Genomic DNA, 22629 nt, shown 5'->3' on the forward strand with positions numbered 1-22629 from the left:
GCGGACTCCATGTCCGGCAAACTCCCGAATGCGGTTAGGGATGTCCTCTAAGCGGGCGGCGATGGTGTTGCCGCGAGCGTTCACCGATTCGGTCGCGGTGGCGGCGGCAGCATGGAGGGCTTGGACCTGGGACTCCAGAACTGAAGTAAAGGGTCAGAAAAGAGATCGGTGAAGCAAGGGAAAGCAATGCATTAGGAGGAGTGACTTACAGGCGACCCTGGAGTCGGCGGCTGTAAGTTGGGCCCGGACAATGGCCCGGTCGGCTTGTGCCGCCTCCAATTCGGAGGCGAGACGCTGAGACCTTATGGTCTCCTGGGAGTAATTCTCCCGAGCTTCGTCCTTCTCGCGAAGGAGCTGGCGAATGTACTCCTTGGTGCTCTCGGGAACACCAGGAAAGTGGGATCCCTCCGAGTTGGAGGAACCAGAAGAAGTATCATCACTGCACAGAAAAGAAGCAGAGAAATTACAGATCGAAGTTGAAAAAAAGCATGGCAATCCAAAGACGGAAGAAAGAGGGGCTTACTCCACACGACGATGGATCACCGGCGGGGCATTAGAGGGACCCTCATCGGGGCGCTTGGAGCCCGCCATCGCTACAGGAAGACCTAGGGTTTTTGCTGAAGAAGGAAGAGATGAGGCTCTGTAGCTAATAGAGACTTGTTGCCGATACAAAGATGGAAGGTGATATTTATGGTCCAGTCTGGGTAAGTGAAAAGACGAAAGGTGAATCGGCGCGTTGGATTTGTGCGGACGAAAGGCGAAAGGCTAGGGGCAAAGAAGAGTTTTACCCGATCGTATGGGGTAAGCCGTATGCACGGGGTATGAGGAATGGCTTTAAATGCTGGTTGGAGTAGTTTCGGAACAAAATAAATTATTCCGAAATTGGGGGGGCATGTGTTGACACCGTTTTTTGACATGTGTTAGAGAAGGTGATTTTTGTGAAGAGAAGGTGGCCGATTTGGAAGAAACCAAAAGATGCACAGTGTTGGAATCGGCCGATGGAGTCCATCCGATGGACTAGAGGAATATGCTGTGAAGATGCTGATTTGTCCGTTCTGGTGTTCGGCCGATGGATAGTTGCCGATGAAGTCAAGGAAGGAGGAGAGGATCCGGACTCTATGAGAATCTTGATGATTCGGTTGTAATATTTAAAGTAGTTTATCTTTAAATAGTTTTTTCTTTTAAGTCAAGTAATATTCGCCGTAATCGGCTATAAATATGGGTTGTAAGGGACCGGAAAAACTTGATACACATCCAATACAACAAACTTTACAATTCTTTTACACTTTTTCGGTGACTTCGCCTTTTTCTTTTTTTTTCGACGAGTTCTTTCAAGTTGATCAAGGACGCCTCACATTCGAGCGACTTGATTTGCTGGTGAGTTTTCGTTTTACCGAGTATATTTGAGCTTTAGCTACCGGGCGCATCGCTGTAGCTTCGTTCAAATCTATTCAAAAGTTATCGAGTTTATCTAGGCTTTGACTTCCGGGCGCATCGCTGTTGTCTTGTCTAGATTTATTCACCAATTATCGATATCGGCTAGATTTGTAGGTTTTTCTATGCTTTTTGGCCATTATCACATCTAAAAACATAATAGATCGGCTTTAGGTTTTGAAGTAACATTTTTGTTATCTCAAGAGCCGGTTTAGATCTGTTTTTAGCTCACATCATCTGAGTTACATATTCGTAGCTTAGATCTTGTCAAACATACACAATCGGTTGTTCAAAGCCGGTTTTGTCTTTTAGTGCATCGGCTGATCCTGTCGATGCGCTCTTTTACTACGCGCTTGCATTTAATATCTTTTTGTCGTCTATAGTATCGGCAAAACATGCCAATACGCCCATCTAAAAGATATTCGGAATCCCAACCGATACGCTATCGAATTTGACTTTGTTTCCTCCTTTGTCTATTTCAGGTCAAATTGACTGGCACGCTTGGTTGACTTTCCGTGACTCGGCGAACACTTGCCCTCGAATTTCAGTGTGTTGATTTTCGCAGGAACTGGGTACAAGAAGCAGATTCTGTAGTACTGACTCCAACAGCCTAGCAAAAGCAATCTTGATAGGCAAAAAAGCAAAAATGGCTGTGAAATAGGCATCTAGCAGCCTCTGCTTCCTCCTCGCTAATCCATCTCATTCGGCATCCCCTACCGCTCATTATCCATCTTTTTTGAGCCGCACGACTCACCATCTCCCATATCCCGCGCTCGCACTCCTCCCTCCCGTGGCGCTCCCACCCTCACACGCGCTCTCCTCACCCTACTCATCCTCCTCCTGCGCCGCTACAGGCTTCCACAGGTCCCACGCCGCCGTTGAGCTCACCCGCCTCAGGCGCACGACGATGACCTTCTTGGCGCTGGTTAATGGTGGTGCCGGGGGACTGCTTGCAGTCTCGGAGCAACAACGGAGAGGCTGTGACGAAGCAGCGGGTGGCACCAGAGGATGTGCTGCTTGGCGGCGGCCGAAGGAGGAAGGGAGTGATGGTGTTGTGGGGCCCACACGTTAGTGAGTTGGAGAGTGGAGAGTTGGATATGAAGAGTGAGATTTGACTAGTCTGTTTAAGTGTATATCCAAATAAATATAGAGAGTGGATTTTAGCTAAATGCATAGCTAAATGGAAATATAGAGAGTGGCATTTGGCTAGGCTTTTTTTTTGAAATATTCTTGGCTAGGCTTTTGGAGATGCTATTATAACATTGAATGAAGACTAGGGATGGCAGGACAAATCGATGCTTGGTCTCATTGCATAATTAGTTGTGTTGCATGTGTAGTACGTGCGTGGAGGGCAGAGAGTTGGCCAGATGCATGCACTTCTCCGTACAAGGTGTAACAACACTTTGACAAGCTCCTATACGTAACAAACTTCAGCACGTAACAAAGGATAAGGCTTGAATTTTATTAGTACAGGTGCTAATGTCGTCATTGAGGTGCACCGACGGTGCACCAGCAAATAACCTGTTGGTACAGTACTGGACATACCCATAGGTGCAGGGCATCCTCATGATGCATGTGCGTGACTATGCATGAAACGAAATGACCAACAAATACATTGAACGAAAGGCAACTAATTAATATATATATATAATATAAATGACTACTAATATATATTTTATTGATCTGAAGCATGTGACTCCTGACACTATATATAGTCCACGGCCCATCTCCACTTATGCTCATCACAGTCATCTGTCATCTCTCCCGATACCGTTGCCTTCTGATCCCATTGTTATTAGAGGCGACAGATGATGGCAAGCATACTAGCCACAGTAAGTGAGATCCGGCGTGAGCAGCGTGCTGATGGCCCAGCAGCCATGCTCGGTATTGGCACCGCAAATCCAACAAAACTACGTGCTTCAGGAGAAGTTCCCCGACTACTATTTTCGTGTCACAAACAAGGAGCATCTCACGAACCTCAAAGATACATTCAAGAAACTATGTTTGTAAGCATGTCCATACGGTACTGGTTGTGTTTTTTCTTCCAAATTGCATGTCATTTTTTAACTTTACCACATGTTAAATTTCTTTAACAACCATGAATTTTTAAAGTGGTAAGTTTCATCAACTGATACATTAATGACGATCATCCTTCCAATAATTGAACTAAATAGGTCGGACCACGGGGGTCGAGAAACGTTTCTTTCACCACAGCGAGCAAGTCCTCAACTCCCACCCGGCCTTGTTGCTTCACGGGACGCCCTCGGCCCTGGATGCGCGGCTGGACATCGTCGCCAAGGCTGCTCCAGGGCTCGCCGCATCAGCCGCCGCCAAGGCCATTGTGGGGTGGGGCCGCCCGGCCACCGACATCACCCACCTCGTTGTCAGCACCAACGCCGAAGCCCGCTCCCCCGGTGCAGATCTCGGGCTGGCCATGCTCCTTGGCCTCCGCCCCGACGTCCGCCGCACCGTGCTCCAGCTCAATGGCTGCTCGGCCGGCTGCGCTGCCCTGCGCCTGGCCAAGGACCTCGCTGAGAACAACCGTGGCGCGCGCGTGCTCGTGGTCTGCGTAGAGCTCACCATCACCTCCTTCCGCAGCCCCCATGAAGGGGACACTTTTGACACCCTCATCCCGCAAGCGCTGTTTGGAGACGGAGCGGGAGCGGTCGTCATCGGCGCCGACGTCGTGCACCCTGTCGAGCACTCGCTCTTCGAGATGGTGTTTGCCTCGCAGGCCCTGATACCTGGGTCGGAGAAGCTGCTCAACATAAGGCTCGGGGAAGGCGGGATTCAAGGTGACATCTCCTTCAACCTACCGAGGTTCGCCGCGCAGAATCTCGAGGGCTGCCTGCTTGATGCGTTTAGGACGCTCGCCGTCAGTGGCGTTGAGTGCAAGTGGAACGATCTCTTCTGGGCAGTCCATCCCGGCAGCCTTGGGATCTTGGACCACATCGACGCGGCTCTCAAGCTGGAGCCCAGGAAGCTGGCGGCGAGCCGAACTGTTGTGAGGAACTATGGGAATATGCTCTCCGCAACTGTGATATTTGTGCTTGAGGAGCTACGCCGGCGAATGGACGAGGAAGGAGATAAGGCTGCAGAGTTGGGGATGATGGTGGGCTTTGGACCGGGCTTCACTGTCGAGACCATGGTGCTGCACGCTACAAAGTACTAGTTTGCTGTTTGAAATTGGGATTTGCAGGAATAATAATTTGCATTTTAGTTTGCTGTTTGAAATTGGGATATGCGGGAATAATAGTTTGTAATTTTCAATTCAGAAATAAATAAAGCGAACATTTTACTCGTTACTGATTGATTGGAATTACTCACACAGACATGTGAGCGCTAGCAACTAACACATCCAGTGGGTAGTACTGAAAACGCAGTGCAAGCAAGTGCAGCCGGAGATACCGGATGCACAGGACTGGACGTTGTGTGGGTTCCCACTATTCCACGCAATTAATATTATTTTTGAGATTACACAGTATAACTTAAACACTCACAAAATGCACGCACACTTACACCATGAACACACATACGCAAACTCTCGAGATTGGCAAAGTCACCACAGACGTCTCTCTGTCGATGAGAACATCGTCTACCACTAAAAGCACAACACTATTATATTTTAGAATATTTTCTCCCACAGAAAGTCGAACCCAGGACCTGAGGTGCTACTGAGGCTCTTAACCACTAGACTAAAAGGAGTAAATTATATGGGTGGTCCATAAACTTGTCCACACGTGTCATCTAGATCTCAAACTCTCAGCATTCATTTTTCAAGCCCTCGAACTTGTCCTGAGCTATCATCCAAGTCCCTGAACTGTTGAAATGCATCTTTATGTGTTCCTAAATTTGTCCTAGAGAGTTATTTATTAGAGCTATATATAAAGTCTCAAAATACATTATTATCAGATCCGCAAACTCATCACATTCATCATTACAAGTTTGGAAACTAAATGAACATGTTTGGAAGCTAAAAATATAGGGCCCGCTCGGGAAAACTTCTACTTCGGTTGTGGCTGTTGCTGCCAAAAGCTGGGGGCTTTGCTTTTCTGTCTAGCCGGCAGCCACAGCAAAAGAGGAGGCAAAAAGAGAATCTCTTCTGAGCAGACCCATATGTTTTAAGAGTCCTCCCTGTGTAATGATTTCAATATGCATATTGAGAGTTCGGGGATGTGAATGACATACCAAGAAAAGTTTGAGGATCTGAAAAGACATTTTGAGAGTACGCCAGGAAGGATATGTGGCTCGGCGGTGGCCAGTGTGGGGGCAATGTGATGCATGGTAGTGCGCCATGGCTTCCAGCCTGTAGCACCGTCACAGCCTTCCCACCACCGACCGTTTTGCACGCTCTCTCGAGCAAAATTGAAGCTTAGCTAAACGAGATGTGGTCTTGAGCTAGTTCCATCACCTTCTGAGCTGACCCTATCAATCAATGCAATATTACAGACTGGTTTACATTATTCTCGGGGTTTGTCCCTACCCGGCAATCACCATAACCCAAAAGCTACTCTGCTTTCCCGGAGACTTGTTATTTGTCTGATTGTTACTTTAACCATGAGTGCTCATCTTATTTGTTTCATATCTTGTACTGGTACGGGTGTTTGAGTTTCACTACTGGAGAACGTCAATAAAATGTGTGAGTGGCCAAGATTCGAACTCGAGACCTCTTGCCTCGCACGTACCTCCCTTACCATCTCACCTACATAGCACTTGTGATGAGAAGAAACATATTTTCCTTTTGAAGTAACCCGTGAAGAACCCTTAGGTACCGGGTTAGTAATACCAACCGGTACCTACTAAGGCTTCTGTCCACATAGATACGGGTTGGTGTTTCCACCCGATACCTAAAGGTTTAGGACTTTTTCTATCCACCCCAAAAGTATCTTTGATATGTTTTCTAATAGTGTTTCCTACCGCGTTCTCCTTTTCTTGGCTTCCACCTGAATGCATTGATCCGCGGATGCCGACAAGCCGGTGATGGAACATGGTGCATGACACCGAGTATGGCCGAGTATGTTTTTTTATATGCACAAGTCTAGGGTACCTTTCCCAAGTTGATTTTGTAAATAAAGGTTCGAGTATAGTACTGCAGTGCTACTACTCGAGCAGTCAAAGTAGCCAAGAGGCGAGCGTGAATTACATGATGCAGTCAAAGTAGATCAGGCAAGTAGCTAGTGATGCAGGCAGGCAGCAGAGCGCCAAGGCTGAGGAGGGCGTCGGCCTGTGTGGTGAGGCCCAAAGTCCTGGGCCTGTGGCGACAGTCGAGCTGCGTCTGCGACGATACGTACTGGGCCCAGTAGGGGCCCCTTTTCGACTCCCCGTTCCAATCCACGTTCCCCCCCGCACGACCGAGGCCCTCCACTTCGTCGTCTAGCTAGGAGACTAGGACCCCGTCAACGGTCACCGGGAGGCGGTGCCCGAGCCCGGCATCGTCTGGTTTGGCGCCACGGCCGGCTGCGACCACCGCGGCTGCCACGGCCGCGGCCCCTACCATGTGCTCTGTGTGGGCACCGACAACATGGTCGGCAATCGGCATCATGCACGCGTGCGTCTACTCGTCGCAAGCAGCTGGTTCTCGGGGCATTGGGGCAGCACGGTTTCTTGTCGGCCGGGGATGAAATGTACATGCTACTTGGGCTGCGTGGTAAAATTCTCAGCTACAACTTTGCCAAGCATCGCCTATCTCTGATTGATCCACCTGACTCGTACGACAAGGGCAGTGTCCACATGCTTACCGAGGACGGCTTGCTCGGTCTCTCCGGCATTAGGGGTTTCAACCTTCACCTGTGCTCGAGGAACGAATGCACAGGGAGTGAAAGATGGGTACAGTGCAGCGTGATTGAGCTGAAGAAATTGTTGCCGGTTGATAACCCTTTCAAGCGAACTATTGTGACCGGTTTTGCTGAGGATGCCTGCGTCATTTTCACGAGCACAGAGATTGGTGCCTTCGCTATTGAGCTCAAGACAGGGCGGGCGAGGAAGGTTGCCGGACCTGGGCGCTACTATCCTGTCATACCCTTTTCCATTTTCTACACACAGGGTACGGTTCCAGCCCTTTAACTGCTTGTTTGTAATCCTGCATTGTACAGACTATATATTTTAATTTAGAAAAAAGTTCAAATCACTACCCTCATCTTTCAACAATGTCCGGATAACCCCTAATCAATTTTATAGTTTACTTAACCCCCACTTTTTCCTAAACCAGTTCACTATACACCTTCTGCACGTCCTAAACCTATTTTTGCTGATTGGATGGCTGTGTCACAAACTAATCATGCCACGCGAGCAGTCCGACGTGGCAAAAAGATTGCAGGCCCACTTAACCCCCTCCAGAATGTCTCCTGCCTCCCGAATGCGCATCTCCCTACCGCCACTGCGGCGCCGGCGTCGACTGCCGTCTAGTGTGCCGGCATCGACTGACTCCCATTGCGCCCTAGCTTGCTCGTCGTCATCCAGGCCTTGGTCGCTGCCATCCATCGCTGCCTGGTGTGGTTCCTCGCTGTTGGTGACCCACTTGCCGCTGGATGCCGAGCTTGGCCCTTGCTATTCTGGCGGATCTCTGGCCACCAAGCCTGCGCTAGGACTGGACGGGAGGAAGGGCGGCCATATGTAGTGACGAACTAAGCTTCAACTTCAGATAGTAGTGAAGACTTTATCAATTTGAAATTTGGATCAATATAATTATGTGAATTGATATTTCCACATCTATCAATTTCAGAGAAAATTCATCTAATGTAGTGATTTTCATCATATTCTCAGAACTGTAACAGATAATCAGATTCCTAATAAAGCTATTTTTAATGCTTGCATGTAACCGGAAAGTGGCAAAATGAATTGTACCATAATTGATATCGATGTGCTAAATTTGACATAACCAAAATTGACAGACTTATAAGTTCACCATATATCTTGTTGTACACCTCCACTGAATAGCACTGAGCTATGTAATCTTTTGCTGGTTGAGAGCTATAGAAAAGTGCAGTGATGGCATGGGCACAAGGGATACCTGCCAGTTGCCAATACCTGCATGAACATGTCCTCTTCTCTATGTCAACTATGTACCTCTTGTCCTTTTGTCTGACCTCGTAGTCATCTTTGCCATTCCAAATTCCTGAGCATGATTGGCCTAGATCAATGTATTTGTTCACCTTCTTCAAAATGTTTGGACATATCCTTGTATTCCATTTGCTTGCTTTTGTTCTGTTTTGTTGTATCCTAACAAAGACATTGGTCCTAATGCCCTCAAGCATGGAAATGATGGGATGAGCTCTAACATCAACTATCCAGTTGTTAAAGCTCTCACACATGTTGTTATCCACACTGTCACAATTGGATCCAATATTGAACCAAGCTTGGCTCCAGTGCTTGGGGTTGGTTTTCATCATGTCCTTAGCACCATCAGGGGTCAACTGAGCAAGCTTTGCTCTGCAGTAGTTGAAGAATGGAATGCTCGATGCCTTTGCACACATCCAGAAGGGCTTCTGAAAATCTTCATCTCTATATTTCTTCCTCCAGTTGGCATAAATGTGTCTTGTACACATTCTGTGCTCAATGTTTGGAAACAATTCAGCAACAGCATTGAGAAACCCCTGCATACACAAGCATATTAAAATTGTTATGGAAATCTCCATTTATAATTAGGAACTGGTCAGATTTTAACTCGGGAATAAGAAAATAAAAAGATCATAATTGTTACCTTTTGCTGATCGGATATCAAAACCTAGCCAATTCCATGTATGGGAATCAGCAAATCCTTTTATAAGAGCCCCAAGAACCAAGTCCAAGAATGCTCAGTCTCTTTTTCCACTACTGCCCAAAGCTATTGGATAAATTTGGTTATTTGGATCTCTACCTAAAGCACAAATGAGTTCACCATTGCAAGCTCCATTAAAAAAACTGCCATCTACACCAACAACTCTTCTACAACCAGCAAGGAAACCCCTTTTGCAAGCATCAAAACACACATATATCCTTTGGAATACTGGATAGCTATGTCAGGGTCCAAGCAAACTGCACATGTACTACCAGGGTTGCTTCTAAGAATTTCAGCCTGGTACTCAAAGATCTTAGCATACTCACCTTTGCATGACTCATAGATCCTTCTTATGACAATTTTCTCTCTTAATCTTGGACAGTGACACATCGACACCCATATCAAGCAACACAGTCTCCTTGATATTTTGCAGCTTCCAAGAAGGGTTTGCCCTAATGATGTGCTCATATTTGTCAGCTATCCTTGGTACTGTGACCAACCTATTATCCTTTCTTTGATAGCAAATGTGTACATTATGGAAGGTTTTCACCTTGAACTTGTTATTGTATTTGGAGGCAAATATCATCCAAGGGCAACCCCTCCATGAACACTTGGCTCTGATCCTATTTGCCTCATCTTTTGGAAATCTTATGTGCCTCCTAGTAGCCAGCCCATACTTGATCAAGGCCTCTTTAAACTGTATTCTACCACTAAAAATCATCTCAAGTGAGAAAATAGGAAAGGTAGCATCATTGTCATATCTTGGAAATCTACCCTTTCGTCTAATTGCTTCACCCTCGTCATCATCATAACTGCATTCTTCACTACTGTCCATCAGTAGGGGTTCATCATCATCTTCCAAAGCATGTGCTTCTTCAACAATTTTTTGAATTTCAAGATTAGAAAATCCATTAGTGCTGGCTGGATTCCTCCTTTGTTTCCTAGCATTGGACCTAAACTGATTTGCCTCTTCATCGTCCTCAGATGTATCATCTCCTAGACCATATTCTTCTTCATCTTCTGATGCATCCTCTTCGTCCTGGACATATTCTTCATCATCATCTTCAGAAGGAGAGGAGTAAACAATACACCTATTCTCATTGTCCTTATGAGGTGAACTGTAAAATTCCTCGACCTTCTCAAGGTCTTTTGTTGTCTGATCTTGAGCAGCCCATCCTTGACCACCCACCTCAACCCCCTCCTTGATCCACTCCGTGGACCCCTCCTTGATCAGCACCATAATCTTGTAGGACTCCACATAAATTTCAGCAACTGCACCCTCTGCGATACAGTCAGACATATAGAGGCACGTCTTGTCATCAGAAAGTCTCCTCAACCCATTGCTCAATTCAGCTCTAGTGAATAACCAGTAAAAATCAACAATGTCTTCTTCAGTTAGTTGAACATGATCTGACAAAAAGCCTCTTAGCTCTGGCAAAGACATTTTTTCCTTCTCTATATGTGACAACTCAACTCCACTACCAACACAGTTCACTGAATATCCATCAAAATCAAAATTTCCACCAAAGTGAAATCTAACAGAAAGAGTGTCTTGTGGATCCATATCCCTGAAAGCACCGAACACAGTACAATCCCATGTCAAAACAGTGTATATCTCATAGATTAATAAGGAACAACTTTAAACCTAAAATCCCATCTAATGGAGAAGAGCACTAACTCATGTTGCCCTATCTGAACCAATTAAAATATCAACTTTTAACCAATTTCATTAGCCCCTAGTTGCAGGTTTGCAGCTTTCCGATAACTTAAAGATGAGGGAGCGTACAATTACTAATTTGAAACCCATCTGAATGAAAAAAAAACTCCCAATTCCAACTAAGATTGGATCGCCCAACTTCCAAACAGTCTAACCCTAGCCGTCCAATGTACATGGTTCTCTACATTTTTTTCCACCCAGGGGCAGGGGAACACACCTGGTTGAAGTCGTTGTCACCGATCAACTTGTCTAGGCTGCGATCATCATCTCGATCAATCTGTTGGGGGCGCCGAGAGAGAGGCGGAGCCGCCAAACTCGAGGGACAGGCGAGAGAGAGGAAGGAACGCACCTGTTCGAGGGACCTGCGATCTTTTTGCCACATTGGACTGCTCGTGTGGCATGATTAATTCGTGAAACAGCCATCCAATCAGCAAAACCAGGTTTTGGACGTGCGGAAGGTGTATAGTGAACTGGTTTAGGAAAAAGTGGGGGTTAAGTAAACTATAAAATTGATTAGGGGGTTATCCAGACATTGTTGAAAGATGAGGGTAGTGATTTGGACTTTTTCCAATTTATAGGCATGACCATCTCCAGATTCTAGTAGCAGCAAGTTTCCAACCCCATTGGGGACATGTTATTTGTATGTGAAAATTTAGTTATTCTGATATGTACATATTAGTTCTAGGAATAATGGTACCTTTGCTTTTTGAGAACTGTATATCTGGCAATGCTATATAACATCTAATCTAGTTCTTTGGCAACATGCGCCTAGGAAGCAGTTGATTTTTTTTAAAAAAATTAACCACAAGTTGGTGATCCAATATTTTGTTTATATGTTATTGTACTCTTCCAGGTTGTGCTTGCAACACATTGCCATTACCAGCATAGATAAATTAATCACTACTGAGATGCTTGGCCAGTTTACAAGAGAAATTTGTAAAAATGGGACCGTAAACATTGGGCTTTGCAGTTTTGCCATTAGCCCCACATTTCATAGGCACAGATGGTCCACCGTGTCATTCACTGGGAGTGGCAAATTCACAAGTGGTCAGTGTTTGCAGTCCTAATATTGCAATTTTTTTCCAGTTTTACAAATCCAAGAAGCTGAATTTGCCACTGTTGGCACTTTGGAGGGTTAATGCTTTAAAATGTTTATTGGTATTCTGTTTCATAGATTGATTTCTTCTAGGACTAGCCACCATGGTCAGAGCCTACCCCAACTTGCTTGGCTCTAAAAGGGTTGTTGTTGCAGTAGTAGTAGTGTAAGCCAGCGTCACCAGCTCTTATGTTCTTCCTGATTAGTTTTTTGAGATCATTATTGTGAAGACAATGTTTGAGGATTAAATCTATTCTTAGTTTCTTACTATGGTCGGTGTTATATTGATGGTTGATGGGTCCACTCAGAACTAAATTTAATCCAATTGATGATTGCTTCAGATTAGTTTTTACTTCCAGAACCAGGATGGTTGGTTCAGCCTTCACAAATGCTCTTGGAACTGAAACTGATGAAATCAGTTTCTGTAAGCAAGGTTACGCATCAGTGGGATTGCTCTCAAAGTAAGCTTCATATTTTTGCACTGGGGGAGCTTTGTTGCTCCTCCATTCTTTGTTCATACAACACTAGAATGCATCACCTAGTGGTCGCTTGCTTTGTTCTGAAAGACCTGACTGTTCCAGCACGTCTCAGAGTTAGCTCCTCAAAGTTCATCTGAAGAGGAACGATGTATGTAGGTTGCATACAGATGCACATCTGCATGTCATGAAATCTGAAAGGCTCCAGCTGATGGCCTGATTGTGAGTTTCTTTCTAATACTAGCTACTAGTTGACTAACCAGTAGTGTGAAACTGTGAATCGTGAACAGCTAGTTTTTTTTTTTTTTTTGACTCAGCAGGGAATTGGTAATATTTTTGGTTCACGACATCAAGTATATAGAGTACTGTGAGTTTTTTTTTTGAATGAACGTGCACAGACTGTGCACTGTTTCTATTAATATAGGAGTAAAAAAAAACTGAACTGAAACCCTGGGAGGCTTCAGGACAGGGGAACAAGCAAAAACAACAACCAACAAGAACTGTACGTCGTAAAGAGGATCACAGGGGGTCCAACAGTGCTGCAAGGTGCTTGGCTCCCGCTAACCCCCACGAGCGGGCCTCCTCTTTGATCTTTTGGAACAAACTCAAACGCCGGGATCTCTTCCTTGCAAACGTTCTTGCATGCCGCTCCTTCAAGACTTCCCAGTTAACTAGCAGTAGCAGAGTCCGTATAGCCTTTTTTTGGGACCCCATCCAAAGTGGCCAGCATGCGCCACATAGAGTACTGTGAGTTGTATTACGGCTACCGGTTATGGTCTCATACTCTCATACTCATTTGAAGCCCTTGTTCCTTAAGGTTTATCATGAGAGTGATAATTGAACCCCCTGTTTTGGTGAACATATTGTGCTAAACCACGTGTTTCTGCATTTCATACGGCAATACCCATTATGCATCCTAGATCCTAGTGGTTGTGGAACTGCTGCCAAGTTAATTTGATGGTTGGAGATTCGCTAAACATACATTGACGGGACGCGAGGGGATTGTTTGTGAGCCCATAAAAAACTCAACCGGTGGGAGTCTGACAGCCCCACCGTTTTTTCATTAAGAAGGCCAGTGAAGGGGATTCTTTTAACCTTAGCCTGAAATTCGCTCCCACTTGAAGTCGAACCCAGGACCTGAGGAGTGCTACACCGAAGACATCTAATCAAATCAGCTGGAGGCCCTTTCGGGTCCGTGAGCCCATAAATAGTTGTTATTCATGGAAACCCCCTAAAATGTCCTTATTTGGCTTGTGGACAATCCCACTTGTGTTCTAGTGGACTTCTAGAGTTTGCAAACTATAGCTGAGATCCCCAAGAGTTCTAAGCTAAGGTCCGCTCAAAAATATAAAACACAATCAGAATCCTATTCGGAACCCGAACAAATCAGTCCCGAATCCCAATCGAAAACCGGACAATTAATACCTCGCTCGGTTACAGCACGGGTTGTACATGGAGTTCTCATAAAAAAATTAGTGATTCCCATTTAGGAATTGATAAAATTTATACTACCAATAGCAACGCACGGACACTATTCTAGTATAATAATAGTAATGAAACAGAACAGGTTCCAAGCTCTCTATCGCTAATCCGTCATCAGAAGATACAAGTCATATTGAGACATGTTTTTAACAAGCAGTTTTCCTATGCTTTGGTTGAATGCAATAGTTCGCAGTACATGATCTTTTGGGACATGATTTTGAGAGTAATAAGTCCCATCACAATGATAGTATTTACATCAGAATGAAGTTCCACATTTTTTTTGTGTGACACAAGTTCCACACCTTTTTTTATGCGGTACATTCCACACCTTAGTAACGAATATATAAAAGAGTTCGATCATCATTTACACCTGCTCTTTGCATGAGATAGGCTTTGGCCGATTTAGTTGACTAATGACTAGTATATTGATTAATTAGCCAAACATTTGACCAAGCCTTGGACGATCGATGATTGGCCTCATTGCATAATTGTTGCATGCGTACGGACGTGTAGGGGAAAATGCAAAAATAAAAAAGTTAACCGGACGCATGCACGTACTTCTCCAAACAAGGTAGCAACACTTTCACATGTTCCTATCTACCTACCTATCTCTACTCTATATTTATTTATATACTATAAAGATTAAAAAAATTAAAAATGTTTCTTACCTATATTTGTGATTAGTATATATTTAATACTTCAAATGTGAAAAGATTCACTTTTAAAATTACACGAAGTAACTAAACAAGACCTAAATATGCGGTGCCATTATTGGCAGGCTGTGTAAGTTCACTTATAAACTGTCTGTTAGACTTTTGTAAGTAATTAATATTGAAGTACTGCAAACTCAGTTGTCTGCCCACTTGAACCGTATTTGTTGGATCTACACACGTATCAATGGTACCGATCGACTTGGGTGGCGGCTAAGGTCTCAAGTAAATGTCAACTTATAATTTGGCACGGTCAGTACGTCATGCGTTCAACTAAGATCAGCTCTAATCAGGGCAAGTTGTGCATGTTGCTTTTGATTGACAACGGCTCAACACATGGTCGATCGGTTGGTCATTTGTTTCATTCATAGTCACGCACATGCATCATGAGGATGCACTGTACCTACGGGTTGTTTCCTCGTGTGTTCCGTTGGTGTACCTCAATTATGATGACATCAATTAGCACGTATATTTATATCAAGTCTTGTCATTTTCTAGGTGACGTACTTTGTCACGTATAGGAGCTTGGTCAAAGTATTGTTACACCTTGCTCGGAGAAGTGCATGCATCTAGCCAACTTTCTCCCCTCCACTCACGTACTACACATGCAACAACTAATTATTCAACGAGACCAAACATCGATCGTCCAGTCTTCCCTAGCTAGTCTTCATTCAATAATGTTTGGCTCATTATTCAATATATATACTAGTCAGCCAACTAAATTGGCTGTAAATGATGATCGAACTTCTTCTATAAATGCCCACGGCCACAAGCAGCAACCCCACAAGCTAGCCTACAACCCCTACAGCACAACAAAGAGGTGCAAACACATACAGATATAAACTGAGAATCAACAGACCACCACGCACAATGCATGCAAGCAAGAACTTTGTGGAGGATGCTGTCGCTGAAGTCGACTTTGACTTCTCCCCGTTCCTAAAACGGTACAAGGATGGCCGAATCGAGCGTTTGCTGAGGAGTCCTCTGGTGGCTGCGTCGGAGAACCCGAGAGCCAACTGCGGAGTGGCAACGAGAGATGTGGTGATCGACCACAGCACCGGTGTGTCGGCACGGCTCTTCCTCCCGTCCCGAGCCGCCATGGCCGCCGGCAGCAGGAGGCTCCCCCTCATGGTGTACATCCACGGCGGCTCCTTCTGCACAGAGAGCGCCTTCTGCCGGACGTACCACGGCTACGCCACCTCCCTCGCCGCGAGCGCCGGCGCTCGTCGTCTCAGTGGAGTACCGCCTTGCGCCGGAGCACCCCATACCTGCGGCCTATGACGATGCATGGTCTGCGCTCAAGTGGGTGGCGTCCTTCGCCGACCCCTGGCTCGCCGACTACGCAGACCCCGCGCGCACGTTCCTCGCCGGCGACAGTGCAGGCGGGAACATCGCCTACCACACAGCGGTACGGGCCAGCCAAGACGACGGATTGGAATTGGGTGTCGACATCGAGGGGATGGTCATGGTGCACCCCTACTTCTGGGGAGCCGAGCGGCTGCCTTCCGAGGAGGTCTGGGATGGCGCAGCGGTGTTTCCGGCGTACGGGTTGGACTGGCTCTGGCCGTTCGTGACCGCGGGCCAAGCCAGCAACGATGACCCTCGGCTCAACCCTCCCGATGAGGAGATCGCATCACTGATGTGCCAGCGAGTCCTGGTGGCCGTGGCTGAGAAGGACACCCTGCGGGAACGCGGGTGCCACCTCCTCAACCGCTTCCGCGACTACTACGTGCGCACTGGCACCGGCGGCGAGGCGACGCTGGTGGAGTCGGAGGGCGAGGACCACGGCTTCCACCTCTACAGCCCGCTGCGCGCCACAAGCAGGAGGCTCATGGAGAGCATCGTGCGCTTCATCAACCAACCTCCAAAGCCTATGATACTAGGTGTGCCTCGCCGGCCGTTTATGGACGTATTTGACTATGGCATGAACATGAAACGTCGTTGCAGTGACTCGACGACGACGACCTGCAGCATGGCGTATGCAACGTCAAAAATTGGAGGACCCAAGAAAAACTACGGGCTCTTTTCAGGCACCGTGTGGCCTACTAATAAGCAGGCCTACAAGGGGCCAGCAACAGCCGCCTTCCCCGGAACTCGTCATCTTATCAAGAACATGTGGTAATAATAACTGTAGGGGTTGTCGTCATCTTCACCAAAATGTGATGTGGGTCGTGTTTTGTTTTAATAGCTATACATTCTTTTGTTCCCTGATCCTGCTTCCGGCCACCATGCCACCACCATTCCGTGCCTCCATGCGCCGTCGACGTCACAAAGTCACAGTACCCCGCTTCGTCATCCGATCCGCGCTGCCTCGCCATCCCCAGTCCCCCAGCAGACGCTACTAGCTAGGTTACCGCGCGACTGGTCCGTCATCGACTGCCGCCACGACCGCATCCTCTTCAACGTCCACGGCAACAATGTCAGTCTCAACGTCTGTGACCCGTCACTAGCGGCTGCCACATGCTGCCGGAGCCCCCGTCATCATCACCCGCCCGCTCTACGGCGCGGCGGTGCTCTGCACCGCCCCCGGATACGACTAGCCAGCGGTGTGAACTTCTTTTTTTTAGATTAATAAGGACAAAAAACCGGTCTCCACAATCAAGGTTTTGATCGTGTACAACCAACAAGATTCTACCCTGCAGCATATAAGCGATCAACATGCACGTTAGAGAAGCAAAGACCGTCTGGCAAAAACGCCGCAGGCGCGAAGGGTGGTGGTCCTGCGCCGGGGGAGCAGAGCACCGTCACGAGCGGATGCGACCACGTCGACTGCCACGGCGGCCCGTTCCTCGTGGTGCTGGCAGCCTTGAATTCGTAGGTGCTGGATTTGAACGATGCGGTGTCATTGATTGGCACCTTGATCCTGGAATCTTCCTATAACCAGGCACGTGTAGTTGGTTCTGAGGAGGGTCGTCCAGATGTTACTTTTGTGAGGAATGGTGCTAGATTCCTCACAGTTGAACTATCAAATCAGGACGGGTGGGGAAGATAAACCATGGCGGTGCTCTGCATTGCCACGGGCTGATGCGACCACCTCCACTGCCATGGCAGGCCATTCCTTGTGGTGCTGGCGGCCTTGGAATGTTATTAACTAGGTGATTCTCCGCGCGTTGCTGCGGGACTTGAGACATAGAAGGAAGATTATTTTAGCTAAATAGAAGATTAATGACAAAATAGCACTTGTAAAGTATGAGACAAAATTTTATTTTTATTTCTTTATGTTTTTTTTCTTTTTCTCTCTCATTTTATTTTTTACTGTTTATTTTCTCTACCTTTTCCTTTTCTGCTTTCTTTGTTTCTTCTTTTCCTTTTTCTCCCTCTAATCCTTATCCTTGTATTCTTATTATTACATTATTCTTTTCCCATCTGTTTTCCTCCCATCAGAAAACCATAAAAAGGGAGATTGAAAACCAAACACCTTAAGATGAGCGTAAACACCACCAAAAGCCTTTCATCTCCTTTTTCCTAGATGCTGCTCTGGTTGGGGAGCGGACGACGGGCATGGAGGTTGCAGTCCTGCAGCACGGCGGCAACGTTGCCGAAGATGAAGTCGACGGTGCCCTTAACTACAGCCGTGCTGAGTAGGGCAAGGCATGCTGGAGGTGGAGTGGAGTTATTTAAACTCGATTGAAGGGACAATCTTTGGGTTTCTTTGTATTGCAGTGATGGCCTTTGATTTTCTTTAGCTCCTTTCATGTGTGTTTGTTGTGGTGGAGGAATCATTTATGCTAAAATTGATGGCTTACAATAGTGACTTGTGGCTGTGCACAGAAAATCGGTAAAAGGCATAAATAGAAGGTCTTAGTGGATGATGACATGGATAACTTGCATGTTGAGAGAAATAGAGTTAATGACTATTAGTGGGACTAACTTTATAGGTTTTATAGATACTGGGACGGCGATTGCAGATACTAGTGTACACATCGGAGGCTCGTGGCTGGTCCATGCATGCATGTGCCGCGAACATTTGATGTGATAGTTTTGGAATTTTGAATTTTGCATCTAAATCATGCCTAATACTCTCTCCGTTTTGAAAATTCCAATAGGCCAGGAAGTATTAAAAGGATACAAGATCTCCTAGATTTTGGTGCGGCTACCAATAGTCGGTCTATAATCTCCAAAACCAATAATACTTCTTACGTTTTTGGTAGTAAGCTAGGTGATGTAGCAGATTACTCAAATGATAGGGTGAAGGGGGGAATCTCCTACATTTGAGCAAGATGGGTGGGGGGGGGTTGTCTTTTGCGATCACCAAAAATATTGGCGATGGAAATGATAATCAGCTAAAGCACCTCTCATTACCAAAAGAATATATTTTTAGTATGAGGGAGAGGGATGAGTAATCTTGTGGAGGTGCTCTAATTAAGCGTTCGATAAAAAAAAATGAAGATAAATCGCCTCTTGCTAGGTTCATGCATTTGGTCTCTTTTTTTCAAGAGAGAGATCTAGAGAGAGAGCTTGTGAGTTCACCTACCTCAAGATTAAACCTGATATATATATATATATATATTTGAATTACTGGTAGATGTTATGAATCTGAATCATTGAGCAAGGAAGAAGTTGTTAATTAATTTCCGTTTGTGATGCTCTAACACTTCATAGGTTGCAAAGTCAACTGTAAGCTTACCTCTTGCAAATTTCAGACAACCGTTTACATACTTATGCTCAACTTTCCTGTAATTTCTTATTCTCAGTCAACTTTGCATTTGCACGAGGAATTTTCAAAGATTCCATCAAATTTCTGATTTTTGTAATCCATAAAAATTTCATGTGTACGGTTTCCATTTTTGACAATTTTTGTCATGAATTTATGTTTATAAAAATTTGGTGATGGCTGCCTCTGTTAAGCTCGATTTTTTTATTGTAGTTTTTAGTAATTTGAGCGTCAGAAACACTCGAGCGGTGGTAGACTCCAAATAACTCGAGTTGTTTAATCATGCAAGCCAATTCAAGCGCGGGTAGGGGTGCAAGTTCCATGTTTTTTTGTCATTATATCGACCCAAAATTTTATAAGATAAACTGGAATAACATGCTACGTAATTATTTTGGAAGAGAAATGAAACTTAAACGACATACTCAAAAACAAAAAACAAACATAGATGGATATCCACTTGCATCCCTAAGCGCGGGCGATGCAGCTAAAAGCAGCTAGCAAGGCCTATTAGCTAGGCGGTAATGGTGCGGCCACCGTCGACGCAGATGACCTGGCCGGTGATGTAGGAGGCGGCCGGCATGCAGAGGAAAGCGACCACTGACACGACCTCCTCCGGCTCGGCCATGCGGAGCATGGGGACCCGCGCCATCTCCGCCTCCCACAAATTCTGCAGCAGCTCCGGGGCCAGACTCAGGTGGCTGCTGCTGGCGATGTCGGTCCCGACGACGCCACCCGGCGCGACGGAGTTGACGCGGACGTTGTCCTTGGCCCACTCGACGGCGAGGCTCCGGGTGACCTGGTTCATGGCGGCCTTGGTGGTCGCGTACATGGACATCCCCGGGTAGGAGAGAATCCCATTGATGGAGGAGACGTTGACCACGCTGCTGGCGCCGCCGCCGCCTGACGCCGCCGCGACGAGGAGTGGATGCGCGAGCTGCGCGAGGTGGAAGCAGGACTCGACGTTGGTGGCCATGAGGCGCGCGTAGTCCTCCGCCGTGGTGTCAGCGGCGAACCCGAACATGGTCTGCCCGGCGTTGTTGACGAGGATGTCCAGCCGGCCGCCCAGCTCCTCACGAGCCGCGGCCACGAGCCGCTCCCGGTCGGCGCGCACTGCGACGTCGCAGGCGGTCCCCGTGACGCGCGCGAGGCGGCCGTCAGCGCCCCACTGGCGCAGGCACTCCTGCAGGTCGGCGTCGCCGCGGGCGCAGGTGTGCACGCGCACCCCGAGCCCCGCGAGCTCCTCCACGATTGCGCGCCTGCAGGACGGCAGGCCGAAGCATCATCAATAATACAATCCGGCGATCGGCGAACATGCACGCAACGACGTAACAAGTGTGTGTGTGTGTGTGTGTGTGTGAACTCACCCGATCCCCTTGCTTCCTCCGGTGACGAGGGCCGTCTTGCCGGCCAGGCTCCAGCGCTCCTCCCTGCTCTTGCCGCTCGCCGCCATAGCCAGCTAGCTTGTTTTTGGTCTGGGCCGAGGGCGGGGCACAAGCAGATGAATGGATCGACGTTGTCCATGGTAGTCGCGGTTCCGACGGGTATTTATAGCTAGCTAGCTAGATCATTATTTCATTTCAGTCCAATAGTGTATCCTCATGATGCATGTGCTGGTTGTAAGAGATGGGCTTGACCGATTTAGTTGACTGACTAGTATATTGAATAATGAGCCAAACATTATTGAATGAAGACTAGCCAGGGATGACTATACTTGAATAATTAGTTGTTGCATGTGTAGTATGTGTGCGGAGGGGAGAAAGTTGGTCAGATGCCATACCTATGCCCTACCGGGCGCTCCGCCACTGCTTGAGACCTTAGCCGCCATCCAAATCGATCGGTACCGTACCATTGATACGTGTGTAGATCCAACAAATACGGTTCAAGTGGGCAGACAACTGAGTTAATTTGCAGTACTTCAATTACTTACCAAAGTCTAACAGACAACGTTTATAAGTGAACTTTCTATATTAGGGGTTCACCAGGGTTTGCCGACATTAGGGGTTCACAGTCATGCCAAATGGAGGATGGTTCGCCAGGGTTTGCCGACATTAGTGGTTCACAGTCACAGCTATGCTTGTGGTTGAGGAATGTCAATATGGAGGTAGGTGCTGGATGGGAACGATGCGGTACGTCATTTTGAGAGCTTGGCACCTTGATCCTGGAATCTTCCTGTAAACAAGCACGCGTAGTTAGTTGGTTGTGAGGAGGGTCGTCCAGATGTTATTTTTGTGAGGAATAGTGCGTGCTAGTTTCTTCACAGTTGAACTATCAAATCAGGACGGGTGGGGTGGGGAAGATTCTTCACGGTCTGGGATCCAAACAAGGGTGTGATCTCTGACGTTGACAGCCTGGACAGGAACTACCTCAGGTCAGTATGGCACGAGCTGCACGAGCTCTGCTGTGTGACCCGGGCGCAACTTCACGGGTTCTTCCGCCAGAGGCACTGGAGCGAGTCCTTGGTCCACCACGCCGCGACTCATTATATCTTGGTCACATTCCGTTTGGTGCCAATCTTTATCACGTGTAGGAGCAGGCGTTTGCATTATTGTGGTAGCCTTCGTCTAATCATATTGTTTGCTGTAGCAGCCAGAGGGTACGTATAGCGCCTTACAAATAGTAGGTACGTACTACTAATATGACCTAGTTGCATTGTAGAATCAAAATTACAATAACTATAGTTCCAGTATACTAATCCAAGTTTTGTCTTTGGCTTCGTGCCAATCTTTATCACAAACTCCCTCTGTTCCAAATTATAGGTCGTTTGACTTTTTTAATTTCAAGTTTGATCACTCGTCTTATTCATAATTTTTGTACAAATATAGTCAAATTTAAGTCATTTTTGAAGAATTTGTATTGATAAAGCAAGTCATAACAAAAAAGTGATATTTTTTATAAATATTTTAATAAAACAGGTAGTCAAATTTGGGATTATAAAAGTCAAACGATCTATAATTTGAAACGAAAGGAGTACAAGTAAAATGTATGTGCCGCACGCACGTGTTTTGTAAATGACCTATAATTTTTCATTGGGATATGGATGAACCCTAATGCATCAACAAGGTCCATCCTCATGATGCATGTGCTGGTTGTAAGAGATGGGTTTGACCGATTTAGTTGACTGACTAGTATATTGAATAATGAGCCAAACATTATTGAATGAAGACTACTAGCTAGGGAAGACTATACGTTGAATAATTAGTTGTTGCATGTGTAGTACGTGCGTGGAGGGGAGAAAGTTGGTCAGATGCCATACCTTGTCCTACCGGGCACTCGGCCACTGCTTGAGACCTTAGCCGCCACCCAA

General features: G+C 46.5%; 1 protein-coding gene and 2 pseudogenes across 1 annotated transcript; 2 read left to right on the top strand and 1 right to left on the bottom strand.

The window, feature by feature from the left end:
- The first annotated feature begins 3193 nt into the window (after positions 1 to 3193).
- Positions 3194 to 4739, top strand: LOC120660902 (annotated as a pseudogene).
- A 10732-nt stretch (positions 4740 to 15471) lies between these two features.
- On the top strand, positions 15472 to 16882 carry LOC120660914 (annotated as a pseudogene).
- Positions 16883 to 19630: 2748 nt separating this feature from the next.
- LOC120660923 (noroxomaritidine/norcraugsodine reductase-like) lies at positions 19631 to 20834 on the bottom strand. The gene is made up of 2 exons (XM_039939585.1): positions 20690 to 20834; positions 19631 to 20581 (listed from the first exon to the last, which is right to left on the bottom strand). Exons 1-2 carry the CDS (start codon positions 20773 to 20775, stop codon positions 19837 to 19839), a joined length of 831 nt encoding a protein of 276 aa, XP_039795519.1. The 5' UTR covers positions 20776 to 20834; the 3' UTR covers positions 19631 to 19836.
- Positions 20835 to 22629: the final 1795 nt, after the last annotated feature.

The sequence above is a fragment of the Panicum virgatum genome, chromosome 2K (genome assembly GCF_016808335.1).
Source record: "Panicum virgatum strain AP13 chromosome 2K, P.virgatum_v5, whole genome shotgun sequence".
In the NCBI taxonomy this organism is placed as follows: domain Eukaryota; kingdom Viridiplantae; phylum Streptophyta; class Magnoliopsida; order Poales; family Poaceae; genus Panicum; species Panicum virgatum.